Source organism: Ambystoma mexicanum, chromosome 3p (assembly GCF_040938575.1).
Source record: "Ambystoma mexicanum isolate Mex_15411 chromosome 3p, UKY_AmexF1_1, whole genome shotgun sequence".
NCBI classification, from domain to species: Eukaryota; Metazoa; Chordata; class Amphibia; order Caudata; family Ambystomatidae; genus Ambystoma; species Ambystoma mexicanum.
The window spans coordinates 3,485,545-3,510,093 of record NC_090925.1 but is presented as its reverse complement, the minus strand read 5'-3'; the positions used below and the strand labels follow the sequence as shown (position 1 = coordinate 3,510,093).

Genomic DNA, 24,549 nt, shown 5'->3' with positions numbered 1-24,549 from the left:
CCCGGCCCTGTTTATTGCATTTATCGGGGACTATCAAGAGTCTGAGAAAATGGTGAGAGCATTCCCTCCAAAAGTAGGAGGGGAGAAAGTGTCTAGGCTTTGGTATGCCGATGACCTGGTTTTACTGGACCAAACAGCAATCGGCCTTCAGCGCCAGTTGACCAACGTGGCGGCCTACATGAGCACGAACAATTTGCAAATCAACAAAACGAAAACCAAAATCCTGATTCTCTCAAAACCAACAAAGAGCACTAAATCAACCTTCGGCTGGGCTTTGGGACAAACAAAAATCGAAGTCATAACCGAATATAAATATCTCGGAGTAATGCTCGACAACACGCTCCGTGAAAACTCACTCCAAAACTCGCTTTGGTCCAAAGTGCGAAACTTAACTTCTCAAATGCGGGCAGTCGATGGGAAATTTGGAAATTTCTCTTGGTTCCCCGCCCTGCAATTCTACAAAACGAAAGTAGTTCCAACCATTACTTTTGGCATGGCGGCAAACCTCAATCTCCCGGATGAACTATGGCCACGTCTGGAAGGCTTCATCTGGAAATCAGTATTAGGCCTACCTAAGTCAGCTCCCCTTCCAGCAATCCGTCGAGAATTAGGCTTGCTATCTCTCGGAGCGGTGGTGACCATATGTGCAACCCAACTATACAGGAAAATCCTGCTCCAAAGCTCCCCCCCGATTTTCAAAATCGTGGTGGCTGAACTACAAGGACGGAACTGCAAAGCCTTGGTAGATTGGGAAAAAAAAATCAAGATCGCCATGGAGGCGGTAGTGTGTGATGAAGAAACACTGATTTCAAATCCATGCCGTGTCAAAACAAAGTTAGAGCAGCAAGATTGGATCTGTACAAATGAAAAAGCTCTTTCATACAAATCACTAAAGCACCTATCTCCTTCTCACAATCGCCTAAAGGAACCTTTAAAGTACTGTGATAAGTTCCCGGAAAAAAATCTAAGAAGAACTTTTATGCGGGCACGGCTAAACTTACTGCCTACTAGAGAAATTCTATCTAGTAGAGCGCTGTCCCCATCAGCGGAGTGTCGTCTATGCAGTGTGCCGGACAACCGAGAATCACTCCGACATCTACTAATGATTTGTCCAGCCTTATCCTATGAGAGACAATCCTATCTGACACCACTCTTCAACGAAGCCAAGACGTTGGATGAGGAAACCTCTTGGTCACGGCTGATAGCCGGGACTCGGCTAAATGGTCCAGGACAGCCGCGAAATTTTTGACTGTTGCCCTGCAAAGAGCTAATGGGCCTAATTGTAAGAGCCTCCAGGTATCCCCTGAAGAGGCACCCACGTCAAGCCTGCTCTCAAGTCTAGAGAAATGATGAAAGGAGTCCCCAGGAGTGGTGTCCTTGGGAAATACACAAACTGCGCAACAGGGAATGCGAATTTCGAATATGTTTTGTAAAAACCTATGAGGTTATAAACAAATAAAAAAAAAAAAAAATACTAAAAGTGAACCAACAGCGCCATCTACTGTTAAAAAAGTAATACAATTTTTTCAAGGTTTAAAAACGTTCAATATATTTATTTATTTAACAAATGTTCAAATTCACTATATTTATATATTTAAAAAGTGAAGAAATAAGGTTTACATGACTTGAAATATTTGTAATATGTTAAAAAATAAACTAAATATATTGAAGAATGCATTCTAAACAATATACATACCATAATAAATTCATTATTGAAACACAATAAAGTGTAATTCATTACTTTTATGCTAGAAAAAAACATCGAAAATGTTTCGAAAATGTTTCTCAAAAATTACTATTCGACCCTATTGTATTTCGAACAAATGCACTCTCACCTTTGGCATTCGATCCTTTTGATTTCGGTACTTTAACTGGACACCCTGTAAGCACAGAGAGGCAATGGCTACCTTTAGGGTCGTTCCCTCATTGCTGAAAGTACCAAGAGGCAATGGCTACCTTTAGGGTCATCGCTTCATCGCTGTAAGCACAGAGAGGCAATGGCTGCCTGTAGAGTCATCGCCTCATCGCTGTAAGCACAGAGAGGCAATGGCTGCCTGTAGGGTCATCGCCTCATCTCTGTACGTACAGAGAGTCTATGGCTGAATGCAGAGTCATCGCCTCATCTCAGTACGTACAGAGAGGCTATGGCTGCATGTAGGGTTGTTGCCTCATCTCTGTATGCACAGAGAGGCAATGGCTGCCTGTAGAGTTGTTGCCTCATCTCTGTACGTACAGAGAGTCAATGGCTGCCTGTAGGGTCGTGCCTCATCTCTGTATGTACACAGAGAGGCAATGGCTGCATGAAGGGTTGTAGCCTCATCTCTGTACACACAGAAAGGCAATGGCTGCCTGTAGGGTCGTCACCTCATCTCTGTACGTAAAGAGAGTCAATGGCTGCCTGTAGGGTCGTCGCCTCATCTCTGTATGCACAGAGAGGAAATGGCTGCATGTAGGGTCGTTGCCTCATCTCTGTACACACATAGAGGCAATAGCTGCCTTGCTGGTCGTCGCCTCATCTCTGTACGTACAGAGAGGCAATGGCTGCATGTAGGTTCGTCGCCTCATCTCTGTACGCACAGAGAAGCAATGGCTGCATGTAGGGTCGTCGCCTCATCTCTGTACGTACGGAGAGGCAATGGCTGCCTGTAGAGTCATCGCCTCATCTCTGTACGTACAGAGAGGCAATGGCTGCATGCAGGGTCGTCGCCTCATCTCTGTACGTACAGAGAGGCAATGGCTGCCTGTAGGGTCTTCGCCTCATCTCTGTACGTACAGAGAGTCTATGGCTGCATGCAGAGTCGTCGCCTCATCTCTGTACGAACAGAGAGGCTATGGCTGCATGTAGGGTCGTTGCCTCATCTCTGTATGCACAGAGAGGCAATGGCTGCCTGTAGAGTCGTCGCCTCATCTCTGTACGTACAGAGAGGCAATGGCTGCTTGTAGAGTCGTCGACTCATCTCTGTACGTACAGAGAGGCAATGGCTGCATGCAGGGTCGTCACCTCATCTCTGTGCGTACAGAGAGGCAATGGCTGCCTGTAGGGTTGTCGCCTCATCTCTGTACATACAGAGAGGCAATGGCTGCCTTTAGGGTCTTCGTCTCATCTCTTTTTACGCACACAGAGGCAATGGCTGCTTGTAGAGTCGTCGACTCATCTCTGTACGTACAGAGAGGCAATGGCTGCATGCAGGGTCGTCACCTCATCTCTGTACATACAGAGAGGCAATGGCTGCATGTAGGGTCGTCGCCTCATCTCTGTACGTACAGAGAGGCAATGGCTGCCTTTAGGGTTGTTGCCTCATCTCTGTACGTACAGAGAGGCAATGGCTGCCTGTAGGGTCGTCGCCTCATCTCTGTACGTACAGAGAGGCAATGGCTGCCTGTAGGGTCTTCGACTCATCTCTGTACGTACAGAGAGGCAATAGCTGCCTTTAGGGTCTTCGTCTCATCTCTGTACATACATAGAGGCAATGACTGCCTTTAGGGTCTTCGTCTCATGTCTTTACGCACGAGAGGCAATGGCTGCTTGTAGGGTCGTTGCCTCATCTCTGTATGCACAGAGAGGCAATGGCTGCCTGTAGAGTCGTCGCCTCATCTCTGTACGTACAGAGAGGCAATGGCTGCTTGTAGAGTCGTCGACTCATCTCTGTACGTACAGAGAGGCAATGGCTGCATGCAGGGTCATCACCTCATCTCTGTGCGTACAGAGAGGCAATGGCTACCTGTACGGTTGTCGCCTCATCTCTGTACATGCAGAGAGGCGATGGCTGCCTTTAGGGTCTTCTTCTCATCTCTTTTTACGCACACAGAGGCAATGGCTGCTTGTAGAGTCGTCGACTCATCTCTGTACGTACAGAGAGGCAATGGCTGCATGCAGGGTCGTCACCTCATCTCTGTACATACAGAGAGGCAATGGCTGCATGTAGGGTCGTCACCTCATCTCTGTACGTACAGAGAGGCAATGGCTGCCTTTAGGGTTGTCGCCTCATCTCTGTACGTACAGAGAGGCAATGGCTGCCTGTAGGGTCGTCGCCTCATCTTTGTACGTACAGAGAGGCAATGGCTGCCTGTAGGGTCTTCGACTCATCTCTGTACGTACAGAGAGGCAATGGCTGCCTTTAGGGTCTTCGTCTCATCTCTGTACGTACATAGAGGCAATGGCTGCCTTTAGGGTCTTCGTCTCATGTCTTTACGCACAGAGAGGCAATGGCTGCTTGTAGAGTCGTCGTCTCATCTCTTTACGCACAGAGAGGCAATGGCTGCTTGTAGAGTCGTCGACTCATCTCTGTACGCACAGAGAGGCAATGGCTGCATGCAGGGTCTAGGGTCGTCGCCTCATCTCTGTACGCACAAAGAGGCAATGGCTGCCTGTAGGGTCATCGCCTCATCTCTGTACGCACAGAGAGGCAATGGCTGCCTGTAGCGTTGTCGCCTCATCTCTGTATGTACAGATGTACAGAGAGGCAATGGCATGGCTGCCTGTTGGGTCGTCGCCTCATCTATGTACGCACTGAGAGGCATCATCTCTGTACGCACAGAGAGGCAATGGCTGCCTGTAGGGTCGTCACCTCATCTCTGTACGCACAGAGAGGCAATGGCTGCCTGTAGGGTCGTCGCCTCATCTCTGTACATACAGAGAGGCAATGGCTGCCTGTAGGGTCGTCGCCGCATCTCTGTGCGTACAGAGAGGCAATGGCTGCCTGTAGGGTTGTCGCCTCATCTCTGTACATACAGAGAGGCAATGGCTGCCTTTAGGGTCTTCGTCTCATCTCTTTTTACGCACACAGAGGCAATGGCTGCTTGTAGAGTCGTCGACTCATCTCTGTACGTACAGAGAGGCAATGGCTGCATGCAGGGTCGTCACCTCATCTCTGTACATACAGAGAGGCAATGGCTGCATGTAGGGTCGTCGCCTCATCTCTGTACGTACAGAGAGGCAATGGCTGCCTTTAGGGTTGTTGCCTCAATTCTGTACGTACAGAGAGGCAATGGCTGCCTGTAGGGTCTTTGACTCATCTCTGTACGTACAGAGAGGCAATAGCTGCCTTTAGGGTCTTCGTCTCATCTCTGTACATACATAGAGGCAATGACTGCCTTTAGGGTCTTCGTCTCATGTCTTTACGCACAGAGAGGCAATGGCTGCTTGTAGGGTCGTTGCCTCATCTCTGTATGCACAGAGAGGCAATGGCTGCCTGTAGAGTCGTCGCCTCATCTCTGTACGTACAGAGAGGCAATGGCTGCTTGTAGAGTCGTCGACTCATCTCTGTACGTACAGAGAGGCAATGGCTGCATGCAGGGTCGTCACCTCATCTCTGTGCGTACAGAGAGGCAATGGCTGCCTGTAGGGTTGTCGCCTCATCTCTGTACATACAGAGAGGCAATGGCTGCCTTTAGGGTCTTCTTCTCATCTCTTTTTACGCACACAGAGGCAATGGCTGCTTGTAGAGTCGTCGACTCATCTCTGTACGTACAGAGAGGCAATGGCTGCATGCAGGGTCGTCACCTCATCTCTGTACATACAGAGAGGCAATGGCTGCATGTAGGGTCGTCACCTCATCTCTGTACGTACAGAGAGGCAATGGCTGCCTTTAGGGTTGTCGCCTCATCTCTGTACGTACAGAGAGGCAATGGCTGCCTGTAGGGTCGTCGCCTCATCTTTGTACGTACAGAGAGGCAATGGCTGCCTGTAGGGTCTTCGACTCATCTCTGTACGTACAGAGAGGCAATGGCTGCCTTTAGGGTCTTCGTCTCATCTCTGTACGTACATAGAGGCAATGGCTGCCTTTAGGGTCTTCGTCTCATGTCTTTACGCACAGAGAGGCAATGGCTGTTTGTTAAGTCGTCGTTTCATCTCTTTACGCACAGAGAGGCAATGGCTGCTTGTAGAGTCGTCGACTCATCTCTGTACGCACAGAGAGGCAATGGCTGCATGCAGGGTCTAGGGTCGTCGCCTCATCTCTGTACGCACAGAGAGGCAATGGCTGCCTGTAGCGTTGTCGCCTCATCTCTGTACGTACAGAGAGGCAATGGCATGGCTGCCTGGAGGGTCGTCGCCTCATCTATGTACGCACAGAGAGGCATCATCTCTGTACGCACAGAGAGGCAATGGCTGCCTGTAGGGTCGTCACCTCATCTCTGTACGCACAGAGAGGCAATGGCTGCCTGTAGGGTCATCGCCTCATCTCTGTACATACAGAGAGGCAATGGCTGCCTGTAGGGTCGTCGCCGCATCTCTGTATGCACAGAGAGGCAATGGCTGTCTGTAGGGTCGTCGCCGCATCTCTGTACGCACAGAGAGGCAATGGCTGTCTGTAGGGTCTTCGACTCATCTCTGTACGTACAGAGAGGCAATGGCTGCCTTTAGGGTCTTCGTCTCATCTCTGTAAGTACATAGAGGCAATGGCTGCCTTTAGGGTCTTCGTCTCATGTCTTTATGCACAGAGAGGCAATGGCTGCTTGTAGAGTCTTCGCCTCATCTCTGTACGTACAGAGAGGCAATGGTTGCCTGTAGAGTCATCGCCTCATCTCTGTACGCACAGAGAGGCAATGGCTGCCTGTAGGGCGTCGCCTCATCTCTGTACGTACAGAGAGGCAATGGCTGCCTGTAGGGTCGTGGCCTCATCTCTGTACATACAGAGAGGCAATGGCTGCCTGTAGGGTCGTCGCCGCATCTCTGTACGCACAGAGAGGCAATGGCTGCCTGTAGGGTCGTCGCCGCATCTCTGTACGTACAGAGAGGCAATGGCATGGCTGCCTGTAGGGTCGTCGCCTCATCTCTGTACGCACAGAGAGGCATCATCTCTGTACGCACAGAGAGGCAATGGCTGCCTGTAGGGTCGTCGCCGCATCTCTGTACGCACAGAGAGGCAATGGCTGCCTGTAGGGTCGTCGCCTCATCTCTGTACGCGCAGAGAGGCATCATCTCTGTACGCACAGAGAGGCAATGGCTGCCTGTAGGGTCGTCGCCGCATCAGGCAATGGCTGCCTGTAGGGTCGTCACCGCATCTCTGTACGCACAGAGAGGCAATGGCTGCCTGTAGGGTCGTCGCCTCATCTCTGTACGCACAGAGAGGCAATGGCTGCCTGTAGGGTCGTCGCCGCATCTCTGTACGCACAGAGAGGCAATGGCTGCCTGTAGGGTCGTCGCCGCATCTCTGTACGCACAGAGAGGCAATGGTTGCCTGTAGGGTCGTCGCCGCATCTCTGTACGCACAGAGAGGCAATGGCTGCCTGTAGGGTCGTTGCCGCATCTCTGTACGCACAGAGAGGCAATGGCTGCCTGTAGGGTCGTCGCCTCATCTCTGTACGCACAGAGAGGCATCATCTATGTACGCACAGAGAGGCAATGGCTGCCTGTAGGGTCGTCGCCGCATCCCTGTACGCACAGAGAGGCAATGGCTGCCTGTAGGGTCGTCGCCGCATCTCTGTACGCACAGAGAGGCAATGGCTGCCTGTAGGGTCATCGCCTCATCTCTGTACGCACAGAGAGGCAATGGCTGCCTGTAGGGTCGTCGCCGCATCTCTGTACGCACAGAGAGGCAATGGCTGCCTGTAGGGTCGTCGCCGCATCTCTGTACGCACAGAGAGGCAATGGCTGCCTGTAGGGTCGTCGCCGCATCTCTGTACGTACAGAGAGGCAATGGCATGGCTGCCTGTAGGGTCGTCGCCTCATCTCTGTATGCACAGAGAGGCATCATCTCTGTACGCACAGAGAGGCAATGGCTGCCTGTAGGGTCGTCGCCGCATCTCTGTACGCACAGAGAGGCAATGGCTGCCTGTAGGGTCGTCGCCTCATCTCTGTACTCACAGAGAGGCATCATTTCTGTACGCACAGAGAGGCAATGGCTGCCTGTAGGGTCGTCGCCGCATCTCTGTACGCACAGAGAGGCAATGGCTGCCTGTAGGGTCGTCACCGCATCTCTGTACGCACAGAGAGGCAATGGCTGCCTGTACGGTCGTCGCCTCATCTCTGTACGCACAGAGAGGCAATGGCTGCCTGTAGGGTTGTCGCCGCATCTCTGTACGCACAGAGAGGCAATGGCTGCCTCTAGGGTCGTCGCCGCATCTCTGTACGCACAGAGAGGCAATGGTTGCCTGTAGGGTCGTCGCCGCATCTCTGTACGCACAGAGAGGCAATGGCTGCCTGTAGGGTCGTCTCCGCATATCTGTACGCACAGAGAGGCAATGGCTGCCTGTAGGGTCGTCGCCTCATCTCTGTAGGCACAGAGAGGCATCATCTCTGTACGCACAGAGAGGCAATGGCTGCCTGCAGGGTCGTGGCCGCATCTCTGTACGCACAGAGAGGCAATGGCTGCCTGTAGGGTCGTCGCCTCATCTCTGTACGCACAGAGAGGCAATGGCTGCCTGTAGGGTCGTCGCCGCATCTCTGTACGCACAGAGAGGCAATGGCTGCCTGTAGGGTCGTCGCCGCATCTCTGTACATACAGAGAGGCAATGGCTGCATATGCCTGGTTTTTAAGTATTTGCAATATCCTGACACGACTCATTTTTCACACAAAGTGCAATGCTACGTCCAAAAATATCTCTTAAGATCTAATGAGCAGGAGCATTCTTGATAGAAGGGCAGGAGGAGGTCTGAGGGCTTTAGTCCGTATTCCTTTTAGAATATCTATCTATTCGTAAGAGTATTTGGAAATATTTGTGGATTTCATCTTATGTGTAATGTTAATTTCAGAGCAATCACCAATTGCTCATGTCATTGTGCTGGGGTCCTGGGGAGTCATGTGAAGAGGATGCGAGGACGCTCTTCTGCTGATAAAGGTGTCTTTGAGAGGGGGGAGACTTGTGGGTGAGAATGGGGAGGAGAGCAAGCCCATGTTGGGAGATATTTGGGACTGGGTAGATAGAGGGGTCAGTGGGAGCAGATTTATTGATTTTCTTTTTCATTTATAAAGCGGTCAAAAACCCAAAGGCATTGAGGCGCTGTTACAGAAACCAGTTCCATGCAGTAGTTACGGTTACAGGCAGGTCAGTTGGCAGCTACATGCAGACACTACTGAGGAGGTGGAGCCAGGTGTAGGAACTACCATTAGGTGAAGAGCCAGGGCTTGAGTGCTCTTCAAAAGACCCAGTTCGATTCTTCCGCCCTCAACGTAGGCGGAAGGAAATTCCATTGTTTGTCAGCTGTGGATGGAAAGCTTGACCCTCCCACTCAATCGGGAGCCAACACACGGCTCTGCCTGCAGCCAACGTGTGTTCAAGTTTAGGGATGTTGAGAGCCGCACAAAGAGCATTATTTTGGATGATCTGCAGTTTCTGGAGGTTGTGCGCAGAGGTACCAGCAAAGAGTACATTGCAGTAGTCCAGCCTAGCACCAATCACTGCATGTGCTATGGTCAGGCAACAGTTCTTGGATAGGAAGTGTCTCAAGGTGTTCATCAACTTAGTTGTGTATGCTGCCGAGGAGGTGATAGCATTTACTTGGCACATCAGCGAGAGGGTTGCATCAAGGTAGACCCCCAGTGTTTTCACAGAGGGGGAGACTGGAATTTGGGTGCCGTTAATCTAGAAGGCAGAGTATTGGGGATTGAGTTTTTTAGCACTGCTGAGGGCTCAACTAGAAGAATCTCCGTATTCTCAACTGTGAGACAGAGGCCATGAGGTGTCCTTCAGGCTTGGATGGTCGTGTAGGCCACATTTAGTGTGTCAGCATCTTTAGAGTAGATGCCGCAGAGAAGAAGGAGAATCATTGTCATAGTTTGTGTACGCTATGCCGATAGAGTCCAGAAGGTCGAGTAGTTTGGTAAAGATATTGTATAGCCTGGGAGGGACGCAAGAGCCTTGAGGTACGCCGCAGCTGATGGGCGCTGGAGGAGAACTAGCGTTCTTGGAGAACACTCTTATTGCTATCACCTCTAGGAATGAGGCTATCCAAGTCCTGGCTTCGGGTGAGAAATAGGCAGCTGTGAGGTGGTGACAAAGGATATTGTGGTGTACTAAGTCAAAGGCTGCAGACAGGTCTAAGAGTAGTAGAAGGGCAGGTTTGCCATCATCTCTGATCATGTCGAGCTAGTTATTAGGTCGAGGAGAGCTGACTCAGTGACATGGCCTGGACAGAACCCAGACTAGCGCTCTCCCAGGCTATGATATGATTCTAAATAGTGCTGCATTTGGACATAGGCAGCTCTTTCGAGGATTTTCAATAGGAAGGGGACTGTCGTGATAAGCCTGTAATGATTCGGGACAAGGGAGGTTTTCTTAGCAAGGGGAGGACCCAAGCTTCTTTGAGGCTGGAGGCAGCTGTACCAGCCACAAATGAGGCATTGATGAACGTTGCGATAAAGGGAGGTAGTGCTTCAGCACACTCTTTAATGAGAGAGGACGGGCATACATCTCCTTTACATCTCGAGGGTTTCAGGCTTTTTAGGATGTCCAAGGGTTCCTGCGCAAACACTTTTTGGAAGCAGAACAGCAGGTGGTCTATGCTAGTGGATGTAGGAGAGGTAGTGGCAGCTGTGGGCAGCTGGGCAGGTTTCAGAGTGGCTTGCTTAGCATGGATTATTTGTGTGTAGCTTTTCAGTTTTATGGAGCATGGCATTTTGTCTAATGTGCACCATTGTTTGTCCTTGGAGAGAGTTGGAGGAGGGGCTGTGGGGGCTTCCAGTTCCCTGAGGATGGTAAATAGCTCTCCGGTGTTAGATTTGGCATTGGCTAGTCTAGTGTTGAAGGTTGTAGATTTGGCCCGAATGTTCGTGTGTTTGTATAGCTTGGCGGTCCTAGCGGACACCAGCCTCAGGGCATCGGACAGTGTTTTTCTCCAGTTTCTTTCAGCTCATCTTTTTTGTGTTCTGAGTTCTAGGAGATCAGGGTGAACCACAAGTTAATGTGGCTGGAAGGTGCTAGGGGGGTTATAGTGTATAGGGAGATGGTTAGGGTCGTAGCATAGTGATCTGCCAGTACATTGGGGTCATGAGAGAAGAGGTGTTCCCATTTGAGAGTGTTGAGGAGGGGTAGGATGCGTTCTTTGGTGAGTTTGCGAGAGCTGCATGCAAGTGAAGGTGGCAGTTGTATAGTGCTTGGTATGGTGTACTTGAAATTTGGGGCCCCGAAGGTAATGATTTGGTGGTCGGCCATGGGCATGGGGAGATTGAACCAATAGTGACCTGGCAGTTAAGGCCTGCGATCCAGTCCAGGGTGCGACCTTGGGCATAGGTGGGTGGGCTGATGCAGTGGTAAATGAGTTGGCCACGGAGTACCCCTGTGAGTCGGTACGATCATTGCGGACCAGGTTTAGGTCACCTAGTATGATAACTTTGGAAGAAGGCTTGATATTGGCACCTAGCGTGTGTAGAAGGTCTTCTTCAATGGTTAGGGTGGGGCCTGGTGGGTGGTAGATCACACGGATTGAGATGGTATTTGTGGGAGAGGTAATCAGTGTGACGGAAAGGATGTCACAATTCCCCTCCAGTGAAGTGTCAAATGGTCTTAAGTGAAGGGAGTCTTTCGCTTAGGGCACCCCCTGCACCTCTAGAGTCAAGTCTATCATTCCTGAAGATGGTGAAGCCTGCAGGTAACGCCAGTGAAAGGGCAGGACCGAATGTTGCATGTAACCATGTTTCGGAGATGGCCAAGGCATCCTGGTTGCCTGTTATCAGGAGCTTGTGAATATCAAGTGTGTAGGGAGTGGGCATTGATGAGGGCGAAGTTGAGCAGGGGCACTTTGGATTTGGATGTGGGGGGCTGGATGTTGTGGATGATAGAATGGCAGTATGGGACTCAAACCTAAGGTGAATGGCATTTTGGGCTTCTGATACAGGGAGGTAGGAGTTGGGCTTTAGCTATCGGGCAAGTATCTTTTTTTCATTAGATATTGTAGCGGGACAGTGCGCAGGCAAAGGGCAGATTGCATTTTGTTTAATGGGATCTGTAAGGAAGGCATGTATCAAACAGTGAAGACAGACACACATGATCACAGTTCAATGGTATTTATTGAACTTCGATGGGTTGGTTAAACGCCTGTCTAACCCTAAATCTAAGGATGGGAGCAAGCTACGACCATCAAATAATAATACTGCAGTCCTAGTGGAGTCTGTCAAAATAAAAGGGCCTATACTAATAAACCTATTGCCAATCCTTACTTCTAAATGCAAAATGTGTGGGACAACAATGTAGGCAAAAGAAAAGTGTTCAAGAAATGAAATGTCAGGATAGTTGAGCAGGTGGCATTCCTTGCCCATGTTTTCAGCACGAGACAAGGTGGCACATTTGAGCTTCACACGCACTCTGGCTTCTTGGCCACGAGGTATCAGCACTTTCTGTCAAAGTCCCTCTCCCAATGACGGTCTCTTATTGCAGAGTGCCTGACGTACCAAACAAACACCAAAGTTCCTTTCTTATCAGGATTTTCACATTCACAGGTTCGCAATTGGTCTCCCTCGTTCGAGCTCAGATCCCTTTACCACAATGTTCATGATTGGTCTCCCTCGTTTGGGCTCGGACCACGGATCCCCCTCATTTAGGCTCAGATCCTTTTAGCACAATATTCACGATTGGTCTCCCGTTGCCGGACCACTCTGTCACGAATATTGTATCTTCTTTGCTACAGTTCAAACATCCATCAGCCGTTAGGCAGTCCTGGCATCTTTCATCACACGTGTTCAGAAATATTTATCCTTGCTCTTTGTATATAACGTTTGCGCTTGCAACCTTGCTTTCAACACAGACCAGTCTTGCATTGATTTCCCCAACTCACTGGCTGTGTTGATCTTTCTTCGATCTTGGTTGGAGCCAAGGACGGTACCACAGCGGATGCTGCTTCTCTCCTACTCGATCGGCTTTGCAAGAGGGCCGGGGTATCTCTGACACACAATACAGGATTCTTCAGTCTGGTTTCTTGCCCTTATGCTCTGAAATCTGAAGGTGTCTAGAAAGAAATGGCTTTCTGCATGAAAGGTCAAGGGTATCTCCCTCCTTGTGCACCCTTTGTGGTTTAACGTCTTTCTTCCATCATTGGGCTAGGGGAAGTTTAATGGAAGTCAGGTGTGAATGATTACCATTAATTGCCTGACCTTGCCTGACCATGGTAGTTGTGCATGTCAAGTGCACGGCTCGGGTGTGAGTCTGTTTTCTCCCAGAGCGGGCTGTCCGTGTGAAAGTGTTTGTGCAGGAAAAGGGGGAGTAGGGATAGAGTATCCATATTTCCTACTGGGTAGGATGGGGTGAAGTTGTTGCAGGGAAGTGAGGGATACTGCGTCTCGCCATCGGGTGTCCCACTCCTACTGCCCGAAGCCCCCTCACCCAGGTGATCCTCCCGCACTGGTCTACCTCCAGGGTCTGGATCCAAAGACGACGGCCGCGTGCAAGGCCACCTGAGAGAGAGAGCCCCTGGAATTAGCGGCTGAGACACCTTCTGGTTTCACAAAGAACAGAGCACATAGCGTTAGTGGCAGGACAAGAAGCTTCGGGCAGAGGACACATTACATTGTGTACATTGGGAGCAGAGTGCATTGCAAAAGTGTCAAGCACAGTGCAGCAGGAAAAGGAGACATTACATGTTTTTCAATGGGAGAAGCACACATCACATTAAAGGCAGTGCACAGTGCAGCAGGCAGAGGACACATTTCATTGTTTTCGATGGAGGCAGGGTACAGTGCGGCAGGCAGAGGGCAAATAACATTTTTTTTCGATGGGAGCAGCACACATCACATCAGAGGCAGGGCACAGTGCAGCAGGCAGGGCACAGTGCAGCAGGCAGAGCCCAGTGCAGCAGGCATAATGTGGAACCCATTCATTGCCCTGTTGCGAGGGGAGTCAGTGTAGGAAGTCAGGATGTGTTTAAGGTGAGTCCTCTCTTTAGTGCCACAGTTCTTGGTGCTTTAGGGGGCATGTGAGCCACAGGATGCAGATGGGGAGCCCTCAGTCGTAGGTTGTGGTTTCTCCTTTTGGCTGACTGACGTCTGGTTTTCTGGGGGAGAGGGCAGTATACCCAGTTTGCCTGGGGGTGCATGTGGGGGCTGCAGCAGGGCCTGGGTTTGAAATGACATTGAGCAGCATTTGCTGGGGGAACACTGAGAAAGCCACGGCTGTTGTGCCAAGCGCGTGGAAGAGGATTGAAGCTGACCATGCGACTGGGGCCAGGTGTGGCACACAGTGCGTTGTACCCTTAGCTTAGCATGTGGGTCGGCGCATTTGCGCGTGGCAGCAGAGATGTTGGACTAGCATTCCAGGTGAGTTATGGGTGCTGATGCCGTTGTAGGCTTTCGTAGCCAGGGTAAGGAAAGATGTAAGCAGAGGCAGTGAGATATATTTTGCACAGCCTAGGTGGATAGATGGGCACAACGGCCATGTTTTTGGCACAAATACCCCTGCATGAGGCTAACAGCAGAGCTTAACATGGCTTAAATGCAGGTCCTGTAGCCACGACGCTGGAAGGTGGTGTGTCAGGGGTCGATAGACAAAAAGGGATGGGTGTCCCCTATACCATGGACCAGGGGAGCAGAATGAATAAAGAACCAAAGGAAGGGAGCCACATGGATAAGCACTGGAATGATTTAAGTGCTCATTACATCGACTAGATGTAGAGAAAGGAGAGGTTCAGTCAGGTGGGCAATTATAACTTCATATTTTAATATTAATCAAAAACAGCATAAAAATACATAATACATTCACATAATATCAGCCTTAAAAGTCATGTAATTCAATATTAGTGCAAAATAGTTGTATCAAAAAAATTTCAAAAAATGTTTTTTTTGTAAATTACCTAACTATTGCTAATAAGAATCATGCATGCTGATCTCTATATTGATAACTTTCATTGAATGATGGAGATGCTACTGCAAAAAGTACTACAGGCAAAGAAAGTGCTAAGTGCCAAAGTGCTAAATGCCTAGGGGTCACCTTGGAACTCACCAATAAAAATTACAAAAGTAGTCGAAAAAGGAGTGTACGCAGGCAAGAAGTAATGCAGGTTTCTTCAGGGCCAAGACGCGGCTGGGGCAGCTGTATTCAAACAGAGTGTGGCACAGAACTCCACGAAAAACGTTGTCAAAGAAACATCCCTAAATCCAAGACTTTTATAATAATCAAGCTGATTAATCTTTAGTAACTTTTGCAACATGAAGAAATCTCCTCACACCGAGCTGATTGGTGCTCACACATCAGACCCTTATAAAGAAACATACTTTATGATCTGTAATTGGGTCCACAAACATTCCCACACCGGCCATAATTAAAACATGTGATGTCACAATCCAAGCCCCTCTTCCCACATCATAATGACAACTCATTGAAACATTGGAGATGACCAGCGGAACTTTATACAACTGCCCCGGTCATCTCATCTAAGTTCTTATGAGCCGTGCTCCTCTCCATGACACTGCCAGAGCCTTGAACCACAGACATACTGATATACAAATGTTGCATATTAAGAACTCTTCGGCCTCCTTCCCAGGCAAAATGTGCTAAGGGGCAATTTGAAACTGCTGTGGTTAACTTACTCCATCTAGAAATCATGTTTTGCAAATTGTTTTGTCTTTTGAAATGGTTATGCTTTCCATGCCTGTCGGTGAGACTCATGGGTTCTAATCTGTGACCTCAAAAAAACAACTGTTGCTTTGCCTCTTACCATACCAGGCTGGGATCATGGGACCTGCGATGTGTTACCAGCTTCCGAGGCTTTGTTGCTGATTAATAAAAGTGAATACACGTCGGCTGCAAAGGCATGCCACACGGCCTATTTACCGCATTTTAGCATGCCGCTGGGTTTATTTATATTTACCGGTGCCCCTACATTTCTGTTATATGTACATTCTTTTTATTTTGGGTTTGACTTGTGAAATGATTAGAAGGAGGCCCTTCCCCTTTTACAGTGCAACTCTCACAACTGATGTGTGTGAGGCTTGTCGCGGAGGCTTGAGACAGAGGTATTTCTGATTATGGTAGCAGGGGTGTGCACCCTGCCCTCAAGGCCCGGACAGGCACAGACAGGAGTCGGCTTTGTGAAGGAGCCAGGACAGCCGAGGCTGCTTCTATTTGGAGGGCCTTATGTAGCCCGTGATCCTAAGGCTACACATAGCCACAGTAAATCTTTAGGCATTCAGGGCTTCCAGCATCGCCCATTCATTGGTCGAGATTGAGTGCTAAGTGGATTTGCTGAAGGGGCTGGAAATCCTCTGGGGGACCTCCCTGACTCACCCACGATGGAAGAGAGGGATTTGGAGAGGAGACCTTGCTCAATGGTACCCCAGATCCAAGCCAAGCACAAAAAGGTGGCCACATAAGTCTTCTTTGCCTCTCTGTGTTCTGCAGGGGGCAGTGGAGCAGGTGGGGTGACTAAAGGGTGAGTTAGGAGATTATTAGTTGGATGATGCCACTGGACGGAATCCCAAGACATTACCAGAAACAAAAATGAATGGCAGAAAAAGCCAAAAAGGGCGTTGGAAAAAAACTAATTAAAAAAATGTCGCTCACGGGGAGCAGGGGTTGTGGCGGTGGCCCCCCTCCACTTGATCGACATTCCGGGACTTCAGGGGTTGCGGGGGTGTCCCCTGCTTCCATGAAAAGGAAAGCAGGGGACAAGCAAACTTTTTAAAAAACACACAAAAAAAGGAAAGGATCCTGCGGCACCGGTTCCCTTCCATGTGTGTGAAGGGAATCAGCGTCGCAGGGGGATTGCGGAGTCGGCGGCGGCACACTTCGCTGTGTGCCGTCACAAGGTAAATAAGTGGGTTGGGGAGAGCGGGTTGTCCGAAATGTCTGTGGGAGACAAAACAGAAAGTTTTTTTCAAAAAAATGACTTAATTTTTTTTCTCCCTCAGTCATTTCACAGTCATCCTGGACTCGCCCTGTGAGACAAGGGGGAGTCCAGTGCACAGGCAAACGGGGGCTACCCAGTTCCTAAAGGCTGCCCCGACCCAGCTTATTTTAGAGATATTAAGTATGGCCATGTGGGAGGAGAGTCCAGTCGGGGACTGAGTTGTACTAAAGCAGGATGTTCAAAGTCTCTTGGCTATTGACCAGGTGATGGAGGTTGCAGGGATAACACTTCCATCTTGGGATGGTGTAGGAGGGATGGGCGAAGCGTCTTTTCCTAACCTTGCAAGATGCCCCGGCAGGCAGATGGGATGGGCAGAGTGAGGAAGAGTCTGTGATTATGAAGACGTTTTCAAAATTCTACGTGCAATAAGCAATGAACAAAGGATGGACTTCCCATTGACCTCTCACCACTCTGCATTTTTGGGGTTTGCTGCTCTCAAATAACTACTGTTTGCTTTTCTGTAAAAAACAATGTTTGCTGGTCTATAATGAACACTGTTTGCTGGTCTGTATTAACCACCCTTTGCTGGTCTCTAATAACCACTGTTTGCTGGTCTGTAATGAACACTGTTTGCTGGTCTGTATTAACCACCCTTTGCTGGTCTCTAATAACCACTGTTTGCTGGTCTGTAATGAACACTGTTTGCTGGTCTCTGATAACCACCCTTTGCTGGTCTCTAATAACCACTGTTTGCTGGTCTGTAATGAACACTGTTTGCTGGTCTGTATTAACCACCCTTTGCTGGTCTCTAATAACCACTGTTTGCTGGTCTGTAATGAACACTGTTTGCTGGTCTCTGATAACCACTGTTTGCTGGTCTGTAATAACCACTGTTTGCTGGTCTCTGATAACCACCCTTTGTCCACCTGTAATACCTACTATTGTCTACCCCCTGCAGTTATTTTCAGATGTCAGACCTTTGCCTAGCCGTTGATAATCCTCTCCGACTCTCTTGATGGCTTCTTTATGGTCAATGCAAAGTCTTTTGATTTTGAGGGGCACTTGCTGGTTATGTCACTGGTGCCAGACAGCCAATATAGCTCCTGGAAGTCTGTCTATGGAACCTGGCAGGCCAGGCCCACAGTGTGGCCAGCAGCCTCTGGGCAAGACATGAGGCCGAGAGCACGCATGCTAGTGGGCAAGGGAAACTCTGCATCGTCCAGGGCCTGAGTGAGATGTGTTAACTTCTGTTTGCTTTTCTGATTTGTGGTTAATGTCTTGTCCTTCTGTAGTAAATACAACATTTTTGTGGAGGACATTATGGTGAGAGAAGTCAAGTTCATCGCTTCTAACTGCAAATATCGCGATCTGCAGGAGTTGCTGGAGTCCTGCACTCTGAAGACCCTTCCCCTGGTGGAAACAGCAGGTAAAGGCAAAGGGGTTCAGACTATGGGTACTTCTGCTAAGGGGTGAGGGTCCAGAGGGGTTTCACTTTCTTATCTTCCTTCAACTCTGAACTTCCTACTCACACAAAAAGAGTTATGCTGACCCAGCACAGGGCTCAAGAACACCCCATTCCACACACGCCTCCACCAATAGGGTCAAGCCATTGAGAAAACTAAACTCCATCTGACACGCTGCTCCACCAATAGGGTGAAGCATTGGCGAGAACTCCATTGCACCCATTGCACCCATTGCACATCCTGCTGCACCAATGAGCTTCTCCCCAAAGAGACCTCAATCTCAACCATTGATCCTCGAAAGATTCAAACCCTGTAGCAGACTCGAACTTTAACACCACTGTACCACAAGTGAGACAATCCTCACTCTCGAAAGGACAGTCACATTTCACTGCTACAGCAATCAGGAAACCCCAGCTCAGGAGGAGACTTCATCTGACACACTGCTCCAGGAATGAGTCAAAATCAGCTCTGGGAGAGAATTCATCTGACACACTACTCCAACAATGAGGAAAACCCCGCTCTGGAGGAGACTTCATCTGACACACTGCTCCAACAATGAGGAAACCCCCGCTCTGGAGGAGACTTCATCTGACACACTGCTCCAACAATGAGGAAACCCCCGCTCTGGAGGAGACTTCATCTGACACACTGCTCCAACAATGAGGAAACCCCCGCTCTGGAGGAGACTTCATCTGACACACTGCTCCAACAATGAGGAAACCCCCGCTCTGGGAGAGACTTCATCTGACACACTACTCCAACAATGAGGAAACCCCCGCTCTGGAGGAGACTTCATCTGACACACTGCTCCAACAATGAGGAAACCCCCGCTCTGGAGGAGACTTCATCTGACACACTCCTCTGGGAAGGCGTCAAACCCAGCACTGGAGGAGACTTCATCTGACACACTGCTCCAACAATGAGGAAACCCCCGCTCTGGAGGAGACTTCATCTGACACACTGCTCCAACAATGAGGAAACCCCCGCTCTGGAGGAGACTTCATCTGACACACTGCTCCAACAATGAGGAAACCGCCGCTCTGGAGGAGACTTCATCTGACACACTGCTCCAACAATGAGGAAACCCCCGCTCTGGGAGAGACTTCATCTGACACACTACTCCAACAATGAGGAAACCCCCGCTCTGGAGGAGACTTCATCTGACACACTGCTCCAACAATGAGGAAACCCCCGCTCTGGAGGAGACTTCATCTGACACACTCCTCTGGGAAGGCGTCAAACCCAGCACTGGAGGAGACTTCATCTGACACACTGCTCCAACAATGAGGAAACCCCCGCTCTGGAGGAGACTTCATCTGACACACTGCTCCAACAATGAGGAAACCCCCGCTCTGGAGGAGACTTCATCTGACACACTCCTCTGGGAAGGCGTCAAACCCAGCACTGGAGGAGACTTAATCTGACACACTGCTCCAGTAATGAGTCAAACTCACCTCTGGAGAAGACTTCATCTGACACACTCCTCTGTGAAGGAGTCAAACCCAGCTCTGGAGGAGACTTCATCTGACACACTGCTCGAGGAATAAGTCAAACTCAGCTCTGGAGGAGACTTTATCTGACACACTGCTTAAGGAATGAGTCAAACTCAGCTCTAAGGAGACTTTATCTGACACACTGCTTAAGGAATGAGTCAAACTCAGCTCTAAGGAGACTTTATCTGACACACTGCTCGAGAAATAAGTCAAACTCAGCTCTGGACACACTGCTCCAACAATGAGGAAAGCCCGGCTGTGTTGGAGACTTCATCTGACACACTGCTAAAACAATGCGGAAATCCCAGATCTGGAGGAGACTTTATCTGACACACTGCTCGAGAAATAAGTCAAACTCAGCTCTGGAGGAGACTTCATCTGACACACTGCTTAAGGAATGAGTCAAACTCAGCTCTGGAGGAGACTTTATCTGACACACTGCTTAAGGAATGAGTCAAACACAGCTCTAAGGAGACTTTATCTGACACACTGCTCCAACAATGAGGAAGCCCCAGCTCTGGAGGAGACTTAATCTGACACACTGCTCGAGAAATAAGTCAAACTCAGCTCTGGAGGAGACTTCATCTGACACACTGCTCGAGAAATAAGTCAAACTCAGCTCTGGAGGAGACTTCATCTGACACACTGCTCGAGAAATAAGTCAAACTCAGCTCTGGAGGAGACTTCATCTGACACACTGCTCGAGAAATAAGTCAAACTCAGCTCTGGACACACTGCTCCAACAATGAGGAAACCCCGGCTGTGTTGGAGACTTCATCTGACACACTGCTTGAGAAATAAGTCAAACTCAGCTCTGGAGGAGACTTCATCTGACACACTGCTCCAGTAATGTGTCAAACCCAGCTCTGGAGGAGACTTCATCTGTTACACTGCTCGAGAAATAAGTCAAACTCAGCTCTGGAGGAGACTTCATCTGACACACTGCTCCAGTAATGTGTCAAACCCAGCTCTGGAGGAGACTTCATCTGATACACTGCTCGAGAAATAAGTCAAACTCAGCTCTGCAGGAGACTTCATCTGACACACTGCTCCAGTAATGTGTCAAACCCAGCTCTGGAGGAGACTTCATCTGATACACTGCTCGAGAAATAAGTCAAACTCAGCTCTGCAGGAGACTTCATCTGACACACTGCTTGAGAAATAAGTCAAACTCAGCTCTGGAGGGAAACGTCATCTGACACACTGCTCGAGAAATAAGTCAAACTCAGCTCTGGAGGAGACTTCATCTGACACACTGCTCCAGTAATGTGTCAAACCCAGCTCTGGAGGAGACTTCATCTGATACACTGCTCGAGAAATAAGTCAAACTCAGCTCTGCAGGAGACTTCATCTGACACACTGCTTGAGAAATAAGTCAAACTCAGCTCTGGAGGGAAACGTCATCTGACACACTGCTCCAGGAATAAGTCAAACTCAGCTCTGGAGGAGACTTTATCTGACACACTGCTCCAGGAATGAGTCAAAGTCAACTATGGAGGAGACTTTATCTGACACACTGCTCCAACAAAGAGGAAACCCCAGCTCTGGAGGAGACTTCATCTGACACACTGCTTAAGGAATGAGTCAAACTCAGCTCTAAGGAGACTTTATCTGACACACTGCTTGAGAAACAAGTCAAACTCAGCTCTGGAGGAGACTTTATCTGACACATTGCTTAAGGAATGAGTCAAACTCAGCTCTAAGGAGACTTTATCTGACACACTGCTTGAGAAACAAGTCAAACTCAGCTCTGGAGGAGACTTTATCTGACACACTGCTCCAACAATGCGGAAATCCCAGCTCTGAAGGAGACACACTGCTTCAGCAAATAGTCAAATTCAGCTCTGGGGGAGACTTCATCTGACACACTGCTCCAGGAATGAGTCAAAGTCAACTATGGAGGAGACTTCATCTGAAACACGGCTCCAACAAAGAGGAAACCCCAGCTCTGGAGGAGACTTCATCTGACACACTGCTTAAGGAATGAGTCAAACTCAGCTCTAAGGAGACTTTATCTGACACACTGCTTGAGAAACAAGTCAAACTCAGCTCTGGAGGAGACTTTATCTGACACACTGCTCGAGAAACAAGTCAAACTCAGCTCTGGAGGAGACTTTATCTGACACACTGCTCCAACAAAGAGGAAACCCCAGCTCTGGAGGAGACTTCATCTGACACACTGCTTAAGGAATGAGTCAAACTCAGCTCTAAGGAGACTTTATCTGACACACTGCTTGAGAAACAAGTCAAACTCAGCTCTGGAGGAGACTTTATCTGACACACTGCTCCAACAATGCGGAAATCCCAGCTCTGGAGGAGACACACTGCTCGAGAAATAAGTCAAATTCAGCTCTGGGGGAGACTTTATCTGACACACTGCTTAAGGAATGAGTCAAACTCAGCTCTAAGGAGACTTTATCTGACACACTGCTTGAGAAACAAGTCAAACTCAGCTCTGAAGGAGACTTTATCTGACACACTGCTCCAACAATGCGGAAATCCCAGCTCTGGAGGAGACACACTGCTTCAGCAAATAGTCAAATTCAGCTCTGGGGGAGACTTCATCTGACACACTGCTTCAACACTATGACCACTGCAGCTGCATCTGACACACTGCTTCAACACCATGACCACTGCAGCTGCATCTGACACACTGCTCTGTCGATGCATTCATGCACGGGCCAGTCCTCTAATGTTCACATTTTTTCACCAGTGTAGACCTCCCCTGAATGGAAGCCCCAGTCTGTCTAGGGCTGCTGTCTGCTATATTGATGAGAATTGATCCAGACTGAGCTCTTCCCAGAGGTTATTGTGGTTCTGCTCGTTTGTAAGCACCTGGCCAGTCAGGGGTGGTCCTCATTAGTGGGAGAGCATGTGAGGTCTGGGCCTCACTGGTCATACACTGCATGCGATGGGACTGCTCCATGCTTGGACTCTAAGGCACGAGCAGTGTGCTTCATAAATGTCTCTCCTTTGGGGGGCACGGGTGGGGGTGTGGATGGGCAACACTGGACTGAGCTCCATCTTACACACTGCCTCACCACAGATGCACACCCAGAAACCCAGACACACCCACACAAACACACAAGCACACATGTACGTTCACCACATACTGAGATAGAACCCGCCCTCCCCTGCACACACAGACAGGCAGCTCTACCCTTGGAAACGCTGCAACTCCCGCTGTCCACCTGTTGAAAGGCGACCTCCATCTGGCATTCGGTCCAGTCCATCCCCGCAGAGATCTAATTCCCGCCCCACCCCATCTTCCTGACCAGGCTCTTCTGTCTTGTCCCCAGAGTCCATGATCCTCCTGGGGTCCATTGAGAGGACCGAGATCCTAGGCCTGCTGGATCGCCAGCTCAGCTCAGAACGGCGCCTCCTGCTGACCCGGGAGCTACTGGAGAAGCTCGAGGAGCTGCCATACGATGGTCAGAGGAGGCCGGCCGGGCTGAAGGGCAAGCGCGAGTCTTTCGCCTTCGTGGATGAGGACGAGGCGGCAGATGAGGATGGGAATGGTAAGACTGAGGTAAGCCATGAGGGGATGAGGGTTCGAGAGAGAGGAAGAAGAAAAATGAGGGGGAGAAAATGTGGAGCTAGGAATAAAGTACACGAGGCAGGGTAGAGAGGTCGAGGAAGAAAGGGAGCGTGCATGAGAGAGGGAGCATAGTAGATGCTGAGTACATGAGAAGGCGTTCATTTGAGCGTGGATAATTGCACCACCCTGCAGTGGAATGTGGACGTGAGCTGAATGTGTTGGTGGTAGTTTAAGGAGTGCAGTCGCTTTGTCGACTCATAAGTTAGAAAATAAAGTCATTTCCACTTGATTTCTGATCCACGAGCTCCATGTCTGTGGTGAGCAGTTCAGGGACACTTATCCTGTCACTTTTCTTTAGGAGTTACTGATGTTGCTCTCATATCCTCATGTCTGTGGTGAGCAGTTCAGGGACACTTATCCTGTCACTTTTCTTTAGGAGTTACTGATGTTGCTCTCATATCCTCATGTCTGTGGTGAGCAGTTCAGGGACACTTATCCTGTCACTTGTCTTTAGGAGTTACTGATGTTGCTCTCATATCCTCATGTCTGTGGTGAGCAGTTCAGGGACACTTATCCTGTCACTTGTCTTTAGGAGTTACTGATGTTGCTCTCATATCCTCATGTCTGTGGTGAGCAGTTCAGGGACACTTATCCTGTCACTTGTCTTTAGGAGTTACTGATGTTGCTCTCATATCCTCATGTCTGTGGTGAGCAGTTCAGGGACACTTATCCTGTCACTTTTCTTTAGGAGTTACTGATGTTGCTCTCATATCCTCATGTCTGTGGTGAGCAGTTCAGGGACACTTATCCTGTCACTTGTCTTTAGGAGTTACTGATGTTGCTCTCATATCCTCATGTCTGTGGTGAGCAGTTCAGGGACACTTATCCTGTCACTTGTCTTTAGGAGTTACTGATGTTGCTCTCATATCCTCATGTCTGTGGTGAGCAGTTCAGGGACACTTATCCTGTCACTTGTCTTTAGGAGTTACTGATGTTGCTCTCATATCCTCGTGTCTGTGGTGAGCAGTTCAGGGACACTTATCCTGTCACTTTTCTTTAGGAGTTACTGATGTTGCTCTCATATCCTCGTGTCTGTGGTGAGCAGTTCAGGGACACTTATCCTGTCACTTGTCTTTAGGAGTTACTGATGTTGCTCTCATATCCTCGTGTCTGTGGTGAGCAGTTCAGGGACACTTATCCTGTCACTTGTCTTTAGGAGTTACTGATGTTGCTCTCATATCCTCGTGTCTGTGGTGAGCAGTTCAGGGACACTTATCCTGTCACTTGTCTTTAGGAGTTACTGATGTTGCTCTCATATCCTCGTGTCTGTGGTGAGCAGTT

The 24,549-nt window shown here is 49.3% G+C and overlaps 1 protein-coding gene across 1 annotated transcript in view; it reads left to right on the top strand.

The window, feature by feature from the left end:
* Positions 1–24,549, top strand: part of CLCN1 (chloride voltage-gated channel 1) — a 1,282,884-nt gene that overhangs the window by 994,179 nt on the left and 264,156 nt on the right. Inside the window, exons 16-17 of the mRNA XM_069650302.1 lie at positions 18,007–18,140; positions 22,970–23,199. Of these exons, the coding sequence (XP_069506403.1) occupies positions 18,007–18,140; positions 22,970–23,199 (364 nt within the window). The remainder of the gene's footprint in view (positions 1–18,006; positions 18,141–22,969; positions 23,200–24,549) is intronic.